Source organism: Megalobrama amblycephala, linkage group LG1 (assembly GCF_018812025.1).
Source record: "Megalobrama amblycephala isolate DHTTF-2021 linkage group LG1, ASM1881202v1, whole genome shotgun sequence".
Lineage (NCBI taxonomy): Eukaryota > Metazoa > Chordata > Actinopteri > Cypriniformes > Xenocyprididae > Megalobrama > Megalobrama amblycephala.
The window spans coordinates 43,990,961-44,001,989 of record NC_063044.1 but is presented as its reverse complement, the minus strand read 5'-3'; the positions used below and the strand labels follow the sequence as shown (position 1 = coordinate 44,001,989).

Below are 11,029 nucleotides of genomic sequence, written 5' to 3'. Positions count from 1 at the left end.
ATAACAAATAAATACATGAAACGTGTGGCTTGGAAACCTCTGTTTTATTGTACTGTTTGTGAAAACATGGTGTCTCTTTTAAAGCAGGCCATCACAAGTGAAAAAATAACTAATAGATATCAGCATAATTCCCCAGTTGATTAATCACAGTATTTTACATTACATGCTAGTTAACAATAATAACCCTGTTGTAGTGGCTTTCACCTGAATATAACTGTTGTACTCTGTAAGAAGCTTTTTAGACTCTTTATTTATGATTAAAGGATTAGTTCACTTTCAAATTAAAATTTCCTGATAATTTACTCACCCCCATGTCATCCAAGATGTTCATGTCCTTCTTTCTTCAGTTGAAAAGAAATTAAGGTTTTTGAGGAAAACATTCCAGGATTTTTCTCCTGATAGTGGACTTCAATGACCTCCAAACAGTTGAAGGTCAAAATTACAGTTTCAGTGCAGCTTCAAAGGGCTTTAAACAACACCAGATGAGGAATAAAGGTCTTATCTAGCGAAACGATCAGTCATTTTCTAAAAAAAAAATTAAAAACTGCTAATACACTGCTAAGTGTATTACTGCCCTCCACAGGTTAAAGTTTGAACTAATTGTTATATACTTGCACTAGCATATTGTATATGACAATTTAGTTCAAACTTTGACCTGTGGAGGGCAGTAATACACTTAGCAGTGTCTACACTGCTGGAATTCAAATAGAGAAGAAGAAGAGAGATAGCTCAAGATGAGCATTTATGGTTAAAACGTTTAAAATTTATTTTTATTTTTTTAGAAAATGAGCTATGGTTTCGCTAGATAAGACACTTATTTCTCGTCTGGGATCGCTAGAAGGCTTTGAAGCTGTACTGAAACTGTAATTTTGACCTTCAACTGTTTGGGCTCCATTGAAGTCCACTATAAGGAGAATAATCCTGGATTGTTTTCATCAAAAACCTTAATTTCTTTTCAACTGAAGAAAGACATGGACATCTTGGATGACATGGGGGTGAGTAAATTATCAGGAAAATTTAATTTGAAAGTGAACTAATCCTTTAAGTTTTGTAAAGAAAGGTATAGTTTAATATATAGTCTTACTGCACAAAATCAGACGTTGCTCCTTTAGGCACAATCAAACGTAAAAGGCAAGACATACATGAGGTAAACAGACTGAAAAAGTTAACAATGCAGGGCAGCAGTAAAACCCCCACAAACAAATGATATTTGCATGAATGTCCAGTGGTTGACTGATAAAGGCACAGTACAGATTTGAAATGAGATAAATATTCATGCGAGGGCAGAGGGTATATGCAAAAACAGGCCAGCTGAAATGTTCATAGTCACTGGTGTTCAATTCATAGGTGCAGAGAACAGGCAGCACCCTTTCATGAGCAAATATCAGTAAAAAAGAGAAAGAAATGAAGATAATTCTGCACTTGTGTAAACACTGTTTAACATTTATGAAATTTCAAAATGATACAGAAACCATTACCCAGCAGATTAGAGAAAATACATTTGAACAAAAAGCAGTACCTCATTCAGAAAATAAGAAAAGTGAATATATATCAGGAACACAGCATCGATCTTTTTCAAAAAAAGAACCTGAGATTCAAGACGTCTCTCTCCTTCAATGGTTAATACAATAGATCTTAAATACATGACTTTCTTGGCAACAACTGCCCATGTATAAGTCTAATCGTATCAATAAACAAATAGAGAGATTCAGTGTTTCATCATAAACCAAACACATTACAAGAAGAAATATTTTTTTTTTGTCTGTATATGGCTGGTATTCAAATTGACTTGGCTACACAGTAAGTAATGTAGTGAATATTTTTGCATATCACTTCTCCAATGGACTGTTTGACCAACTGAGCACTTCAGTTTCCTCCTGAAACTATCTACTAGTGTAAGTTTTGCACGAATACGTCCTTAATTAACAGTATACAAATTAAACACTTTTAAATCACCTTTCAGAGGTTTTCTTCATAAAATCACATTATTGAACGACTTCAAGTCACAATGCAGCTTTCAAATTAAACAATTTAGTGTAATAGTGTTGATCCAGCTCTGCTGCAGGGTAAAGGGGAACTGAGAGCAGTGTAGTGAAAAACGTTTGTGCGGAAGTGGAATGTTCAGTTTCTCCAAAATTCTTCACGACACCTTTAGGGGGAAGAGAGAGACAGAGGTTGATATTCCCGCTCACATTCCTGTTAAACAGGAAGTGTACAGACAAAAAAAAGTAACACTAAGCTGACTGTTGGTACCTCAGAAGAGTGCACATGATTTGGGGGGTCGGAAGGGGTTGTCGCTGGATGGCACCCCCATAAGGAGAGGGTCCTTGTGGGCATTTTGCAAGCAGAATGTCTTCAGATCTGCTGCAGCTTGAGAAACCTAAGAAGAAGGAGATGTGAAATAAAATATAGACAGACAGAGAGGTAGACATGTATGCAAATATACAGATAAAAGGGGGTTGTGAAGCAATAAAGGCTTCACATTTTCCTAGAAATCACGCGGTTAGAAGTTTATTTGATTCATTATAAGATTAGTAATAACACACAAAGCCTCGTGCTGTTTTAAAATAGTGTTTTGGGCGAGTGGTAACTAATATAGATTTGGATTATTCAGGCCAACAAATGCGACTGTGTCACACACTCACAATTAACAAAGAGCTCCACTGTGCGCTGCGCGCGACACCACAGCATTACAGCAGAGTCGCGCGCTACTGCCTGAAGTGGAGAGGCTTTAAAATCAAACACGACTGTGCGCGAGAAATAAGTTTGGAGGCTTTTAAGTTGAACTGTGATTATCGTACACTTTACAAACGTACTGAATTATTACTGTTGTGTGACAACGTTTGATAACATCGGATTAAAAGCAAGTGGTGAAAACGAAGGTAATTGCACAACCACCAGCCATTACGGTGGAAGCTTGCAAACAGCTAAACATTATTATAACGTTACTTCTTTTGTATTAGATATGTTGTAAAAGCTCTCACGTGAATCAAGGAAAGTTTAAAAACAGAACCATAATTACACCAAGTAGCAGGATGTTCGGACAGGATCGACAAGTCTGTCAAGTCACACCCTGTTAGCAAAGATTTCCAAACTTTGGGATTTTTATGCGTTTATTCTCACTCACCTTAATTCTGCGGATCCCTGCTTCGAATCGCAGCTGCTTGACGCTTTTCTGCAGGCTCATCATACCGCCTGCGCTGTTATTCGACATGTCTGCTGACAGATCGGGGAAAGTTTGAAACAAATGTCAAGACGAGACTGACTTTGGCAATAAGCGGCTCAATTGCGCCCCTATCTGCGAAACTGACGCGTGGTTTCGTGCAGCGATGGCGCGTGAGGACAATACTGACATAGGTAACTTTGAATAAATAAATTGAAAAAACCCTTTGACTTGTATTGTGTTATAATAAGCTCATCTTATTTTCTATTTTCTACCCACAACCCACTTTACCTACATTTTCATTCATTTATATGTTGTTTTTTTTAATTGCAAACAATTCAGAGATGACTTTGATGAAATACAACTTTGCATACATTACACTGAATGTATCAACAATATGTCCAAAGTCATCTGAACATATAGAAGAGAGAAAAAATAAATTGACAATGACCGTTAAAAGAGAAAGATACATTTAAATAGCTTTTTTTTAAGAACATAAAGAAAAGCAGGACCAGAACAAAGAAAGTAAAGAAGCACAAAAACAACACCAAAACAAGTATTAATCAAGGTACATAAAAGATCTCATCATATCTCTTCAAAAGAGAAATGCATTTTTTGTTATTAATTATTCTTAGTGATTTGATTAAATGCTACTTCACATAAGAAATCTATAAAAGTAGGGATTTTCTTAAGAAATCTTTGTGAAATTTTGTCACAAGGATAAGAAAGTTAACAGTACATTCTAAAGGTTTATTTTGGTTTTCAAAAAAGCAAACAACATCCTTAATGTGTAAAACTACAGTTAACAATATAAAAAATAGGAACTCAAATCTTTCCAGAAAAGTCATGAAACATTACATGAGAAAAATAAATGACAAATATCTTCACTTTCTCTTTTACAGAAGATGCATATATCAGCTACATCACAAAATTGTGTCCACAGTGTCCACACAACTGGTAATTTTAGGTTTCACTAATACTTGTTGCCTACTAAGAAAAATGAATGAAAATGTGAGTTAGGTGGGTAAGTGAATTATTAATAGCTACTAATAAATTATATTCATGCTAATAAGACAATTCATTTTATACTTTAAAGTTGCTTTACTTTTTTATTCAACTTTCAGAAAAACATACAATTACACTTATAGGCTATCATTAGGAAGCCTAACAAAAATTAAACAGAAATTGTGGGATACATATAGCCTAACAGATATTACATCATACAGGGTAAAACATTAAGTTCTACAAATTACTTTTTCAATATGAGAGTTGTTTTTATACACTTCTTGTTTCTAGTTAAAGTTGCTTTACACGAAATGTAAGATTATGAATAAAGTGAATTGCGCCATCTAGTGTTCGCGTCTAATTTCATCATGTGGCAGTGGATCCGCTTCACCAGAGCCCCTCCACAAGAGGAGCCTTCAAAACCGGGTCGGGACCTTTCCTGTTCTGTTTGAATGGAAGCAATGGTTTATTTCATTTACCTATATTTTACCTGTCCCATTTAGATAAAAACAAGAGATATGTAGCCAAGTTAGCAGAGACAAACTAACAAGAATAAAACATAACATATAACATGGTATAAAAATCCACCATAACATTAAGGCCTGGATTCACAGACAGGGCTTAGCCTAAACCAGGATTAGGCCTTAGTTCAATTAGGATATTTAAGTAGCTTTTATAAACACACACTAGAAAAAAAAAATGCATTTTGAGACATAACAATTGCAGTTACATATTTTAAGATATGTCAGTATAAGCTCAAACATGCATTTTAGTCTAGGACTAGTTTAAGCCTTGGCTGTGAAACGGGGTAAAAAAAAATCTCAGGAAAAAACAGTTACATGCATCACTTCACCACACTCTTTATGGTACTCTTAAAATTCATAAATATATATATATATATATATATATATATATATATATATATATATATATATATATATATAGAAATACAAAAGCCTCTTAGTGCCATCTGAAATTTTCTTCTAAAATAAGCATTTTTATCAAGCTTGTACGTTTATGTTAAGTTATTTCACTTTAATGGCAATAAAAATGACCTATTAATTACCACTGAAGTGAAAGTAGTGAACCTAAACATAAAAGATGGCACTTAGAGGCTTTTGCATCTGAAGTCTTAATATATATATATGTGTGTGTGTGTGTGTCTAATTTTAAATTATTCTGCAGATTATATGCTAGCCTATATATTGTGTTTGTATGGAAAAAGCTTGTCATATAATAAATGTTTTATATCCAATGGTAAATGTGGTACATTTTTTGACAATGTTCATCAAGTGCTGTAGTCCTTGAGAAAGTGAATGAAATTTGTCTTGGACCCTGACCATTTCTTCTTGTGTATGAAGAACTTCCCCCAAATAATAAAAAGTTGTAGGTCTACATGAAAAATAAAATTACTATTACTATTATTATTATTTTATTGGAATAATGTATACATAGGCTATATCAGTAGTATTTAACTTGAATATAATATGTTTTCCTTCTGGTAATATTTTCCATATCCACCTAAAAAATCTTAGTGTATAACCTATGTGTATAACGTTACACAATTACAAAAAGATGGACAAGGCATCCGCAAACGTTACAGTTACACTTCCTCGACTTCACCATCTCCTCCTGCAATGAGAGAGTCTCTGGCTTCACTATCAAGCAGCCGAATATCACATCCGGGTCAATAGGGGTCGCGTGAGGGTTGCTCAACAGAAACATGTTGTTACGTGTGAGTATTAAACTGCCTTCTGTAAATTAAATATTCGTTTAAAATAAATGCGTCTCTGTGTGTGAAACAACTCTTACGGTAGTAACGTAATAGTAGCTAGAAATGGCATTTATGATAAACACGCTATTGTACAACTATTCTTTTGCTAGCAGGATTGTTTTATGTGTATTTTTAAGTTTATGACTTAAATGTTTTACTCGTTTTCAGAGAATTAGCTTTTTTTTAACTGACTCGTAAAACATGTCATTATGCTGATTTGAGCTCCGTTGAGTGTCACAGTGATGTCAAGCTCGTCACTGAAATGTTCAACGACCTTGATCTACTGCTCATCATCACCAGAACTGTTGTCTTTCTAGAGGGTCTTGCAGTGTGGTGTTTCTGCACTCAAAGTCAATCGGTCCATTCATCAGAGTGCGCCATGGAGGAGTCCACTCATACCTATAGTTGTGGAGCAGACGGTAACGGCACATTTTTCTTAATTACTTGTCTTAAGCTGATCATATAATATACAGAAGTTACTTTTAGAGCCCATCTCTGTTTATTGAATGGTTTACTTCAAGAAAGATGCAGCTTTCAGTGTTGCAGGAACTTGACCCCTTACTTGAAATCATTCGTCTGTTTCAGGGACGAGGAGAGCGTGCCTATGACATCTACTCAAGGCTGCTTCGAGAGAGAATCATATGTGTTATGGGTCCGGTAAGTTCAAATGCAAGGAAAAACACACAAGGATCTAAAATTATTTACAAAAAGCCTCTTCCAGTTGTTTCCTACCTGTTTTTCTGTCCTTCTCTTTATCTAGATCGATGACACTGTAGCTTCTCTGGTTATCGCTCAACTGCTCTTTCTCCAGTCAGAGAGCAACAACAAGCCCATTCACATGTACATCAACAGTCCTGGTGAGAGTCACATAAGTGCATTGACAGAAAAAAAGATTGTAGCAGCTCTGTATTCTGTTTATCAGGTTTATTCAGCCAGCGTCCCATGGTCTAAATCTGTCCTGTTTACAATTTTCTGATGAGATTGCTTGATTCCTGTATGGGAATTCACTGTCACAACAATACAGCACTATAAATTAGATGACAGATTGTGGATCAATTGTTGGCAATGTCCAGTACTGCAGATCATTTCTCCCAGAAATCTTTTCTGATGGTGAAAAATTACACTTTTATTTATGCACTACTATTTGCTGTATGAAAACAACACTTGCCCTGCATCATGGAAAATGTGTATCAATTTTCATTCATTCACTTTAAGGTCAGTCCGTGTTAACGCTAAATCGCCATCACCTGCTTTCAAATGGAGCAGCATTTAATAGACAGAGCCGTAGATCACTGACAAGCTGCGCAATATCGCGTTCATTATCGAAGGCGATTCATCTGACAAACATAAAATGGTGATAAAAGCCAAAATATTGAATGTCACAGATGTATATTTACTGAGTAATCCACTATTTTGTAGAGGGGGTCAATATGACAATTTTCACCTGAGATTTGGGGCCAAATTAGAGGGGTGTAAAAATGACTTTAGAAAGATGGCAGCATCATTATTTTGTTTTTACACAGAGATTGGAAGGTCTATTAGTAAAATTTGTTGACTTTAGCAATCTTTATTTCATTATATGCCAACAGTGAAAGTTCAAAAATGGCAAAAAGCACTACTTGTGTTTTTTGCCTCAAGTTTGCATGCCTGTGACTCAAGAAGTATTAAAGATATCTTAATATCCTTATATATTCTGGTTCTTAACAAACCTTCCTTTTGGTATCTGCATGTTAAAGGCCCTCGATGGTTTAATCCCAGAGATATGGAGATCTTAAACTCCCCTAGAGTTAAAGAGTTGAGTTTTACCGTTTTCGAATCCATTCAGCCGATCTCCGGGTCTGGCAGTACCACTTTTAGCATAACTTAGCATAGTTCATTGAATCTGATTAGACTGTTAGCATCTCACTCAAAAATGACCAAAGAGTTTCGATATTTTTCCTATTTAAAACTTGACTCTTCTGTAGTTACATGGTGTACTAAGACCGACAGAAAATGAAAAGTTGTGTTTTTCTAGGCCGATATGGCTAGGAACTATACTCTCATTCCAGCGTAATAATCAAGGAACTTTGCTGCCGTACCATGGGTGCAGCAGGCGCAATGATATTACAGTTCCTAGCCATATCGGACTAGAAAAACACAACTTTTCATTTTCTGTTGGTCTTAGTACACGATGTAACTACAGAGGAGTCAAGTTTTAAATAGGAAAAATATTGAAAACATTTTTGAGCGAGATGCTAACGGTCTAATCAGATTCAATGAACTATGCTAAGCTATGCTAAAAGTGGTACCGTCAGACCCGGAGATCGGCTGAATGGATTCGAAACCGGTAAAACTCAACTATTTAATTCTAGGGGAGTTGGAAAATGAGCCTATTTTCAAAAAAAGTGGAGTGTTCCTTTAATGTGGCTCCATGAGTAAATTGGTCAATTGTACACATTTTCAGTGGTCAAAAACCAAATGTGGGTCACTTTGCATACAGCTGATACTTTTTTTCTTTCTGAAGAACAAAAATTAAAAAAAAAAATATCTGAAGAACAAATAATGTTAAAATAGAATTGTATCTCATGTTTTTCTCTCAACAGGTATGTTGCATAGAACATACCTGTCTGAGTGCCATAAATATTCCTTTTCCAAAGTGCATGCCTGTAACTGTAAAAAGTATCTAGATTCTCATTCCCAATAAACTTTACTTTTGAAATCTTCATTTTCAATGCTCTATAGTTCAGTCCCATAGATATGGGGATCTCAAAGCAGCTCAAAAGTCATTTTTACACCCTTCTAATTTGGCTCCAAATCTCAGGTCTGTCATTTTGACCCCCCTCTACAAAATAGTGGATTACTCAGTAAATATACATCTGTGACATTTAATATTTTGGCTTTCATCACTATTTTATGTTTTTCTACTGAAAAATATTAACAAAATAAAAAATTGGAGCCGAGGAAGTTTCTGAAATTTGGTTGATTTGACACTGAGCACAAAAATAGACTGAAATAGACAGAATATGTAGTATAACAAAAGTGAATCATAATTTGTTTTTGGTGTTTGAAGCCAGCAGTGTGCATTTCTGGCAATTTTTTTGTCTCCGTCTTGCAGGTGGAGTGGTTACGGCTGGACTTGCGATCTATGACACTATGCAGTACATCTTAAATCCCATCTCTACCTGGTGTGTGGGCCAGGCTGCCAGTATGGGCAGTCTGCTTCTGGCCGCAGGAACCGCAGGCATGAGGCATTCACTGCCCAATGCCCGAATCATGGTGCACCAGCCCTCCGGAGGGGCAAGGGTGAGACTGGGGGAATAAAGAATAAAAAAGAGGGGACTGCTTTTGTAACGATGTAACGAAAACTAACACAGATATTTATAATTTCAGGGGCAAGCAACAGATATTGCCATCCAGGCTGAGGAGATTCTCAAACTGAAAAGACAGATCAACCACATTTATTCCAAACACACAGGGCAGAAATTGGAGCTTATAGGTAATTACATACCTTTCATTGATATTATAATAATAACTTTGTTTTATATTGGGTAATTAAACTTCTATCACTTCCTGACATCAAGTTTTGTTGTCCTCACTTAGAGAGCGTGATGGAGAGAGACCGGTACATGAGCCCGATGGAAGCACAGGATTTCGGGATTATCGACAAGGTCCTGGTTCATCCACCACAGGCTGGGCAAGACGAGCCAGAACTTGTTCAAAAAGAACCCACTAGCCCTGCAAGCGCCTCCACCTCCCCTCAGCCTCAAGCCTCTGAGCCGGGCCAGTCCGGCAGCAACCCTCCCTCCTCATACAAACCTGAACCCTGACAAAAAAACTCCCTGCAGGAGCGAGTAAACTACTGCACCGCTGGTTCAGTGTCTCTTTTGGCAGACAGTCACCGGCTCATACACCATACCTGAACCCCGTGACCTTCCTTTTGTATCATTCATTTTATTAAGACTCACCAAGTCTAGTCCTGAGACGCAGTACTGGAATCTGGACATTACAATTGCCAGTGAAATGACACTCAGTCTGCCCTCATATTTGTATGCGGCAAATATAGATGTCTTAGCAAAAACTAGGTTAATGTAAACAAGCTAGAGGGAACACAAGATTACAGTACAGGTTTGATGTCTGTATAATATTTGGGTGAAATGTGTTACCATGTCACACAATATATTATGAATTGTAAATGTGCCCCTCAGTTTAATATAATCCCTGTCAAAATGATTTGAAGCAAGAGTGTTTATAGATAATGATTCAAATAAATCTTTAGGTAAATTAGTATGGTTGTCTTTTTAACTTTGTGATATTACTAAACTAAAAGAATTCTTGAAGGTAACAAACGGCATGTTTAAAGCTCATGAAATCAGAATAGTTTACCTGAGGGACACTATTATTCAAAACTTGGGGTCAGTATTTTGGGGTCAGTAAAAAAAAAAAATGTATCGCAAATTTCCACAAAAGTTATACATATTAAAGGTGATAGAGAGGATTTTTTCGTCGACTGAGAAACCAAAGACTGTTACTGAGTTTTTGAAATGAGCGCATGCGTAAGAACAGCCCCCCTCCTTCACAGCTCATTTCAAAGGAACGCCTCCCAAAACTCGTGCACGAGTATTGGAACACGAGTGTTTACCACCGGCATTCGCTGTGTCGTGTTAGTGGATTCATTATGTCGGACTCACCGCAGGTAACTCATAATCTGCAGTTGTTATTCCTGTCTCCTGACAAAAACATTGCATGCAGCGCCTGTGGAGTGTGGAAAGTTACTGGAGCGCGCAGCTCGTCTCTCACAAGGAACGTCACGGCAGTGATTGACAAGCCAGAGGGCCAATCGTTTACGCGATGATCGCTGATGTTTTTAAGGCCCTACCTCGTGCACAGATGATGTGTATTAATATTATTACTTTCAGTGCACCTAATAAATAGTTTTTTATCAGTTAGTAAAGACAGTTTCAAGTAATATTGCAAAAATGTATAAAAACAAAACATCCTATTTAGCACCTTTAACACTGATAAAAATAAGAAACAGTGGAAGGTTACAAACGGCAGGTTTAAAGCTCATGAAATCCAGAATAGTTTACCAGAGGGACACTATCATTTAA

General features: G+C 36.5%; 2 protein-coding genes across 2 annotated transcripts; one reads left to right on the top strand and one right to left on the bottom strand.

Annotated features, from left to right (window-relative positions):
* Nucleotides 1-1,040: 1,040 nt before the first annotated feature.
* Nucleotides 1,041-3,294, bottom strand: si:dkey-204f11.64 (uncharacterized protein LOC100537752 homolog). Its single transcript, XM_048194916.1, has 3 exons — nucleotides 3,128-3,294; nucleotides 2,254-2,380; nucleotides 1,041-2,149 (listed from the first exon to the last, which is right to left on the bottom strand). The coding sequence occupies exons 1-2, from the start codon at nucleotides 3,212-3,214 to the stop codon at nucleotides 2,255-2,257; spliced, it is 213 nt and encodes a 70-aa protein (XP_048050873.1). The 5' UTR covers nucleotides 3,215-3,294; the 3' UTR covers nucleotides 1,041-2,149; nucleotide 2,254.
* Nucleotides 3,295-5,764: 2,470 nt separating this feature from the next.
* On the top strand, nucleotides 5,765-10,205 carry LOC125270863 (caseinolytic mitochondrial matrix peptidase proteolytic subunit). The gene is made up of 7 exons (XM_048194868.1): nucleotides 5,765-5,903; nucleotides 6,260-6,361; nucleotides 6,528-6,599; nucleotides 6,703-6,799; nucleotides 9,037-9,224; nucleotides 9,312-9,417; nucleotides 9,522-10,205. The coding sequence occupies exons 1-7, from the start codon at nucleotides 5,892-5,894 to the stop codon at nucleotides 9,746-9,748; spliced, it is 804 nt and encodes a 267-aa protein (XP_048050825.1). The 5' UTR covers nucleotides 5,765-5,891; the 3' UTR covers nucleotides 9,749-10,205.
* The last annotated feature ends 824 nt before the right edge of the window (nucleotides 10,206-11,029 follow it).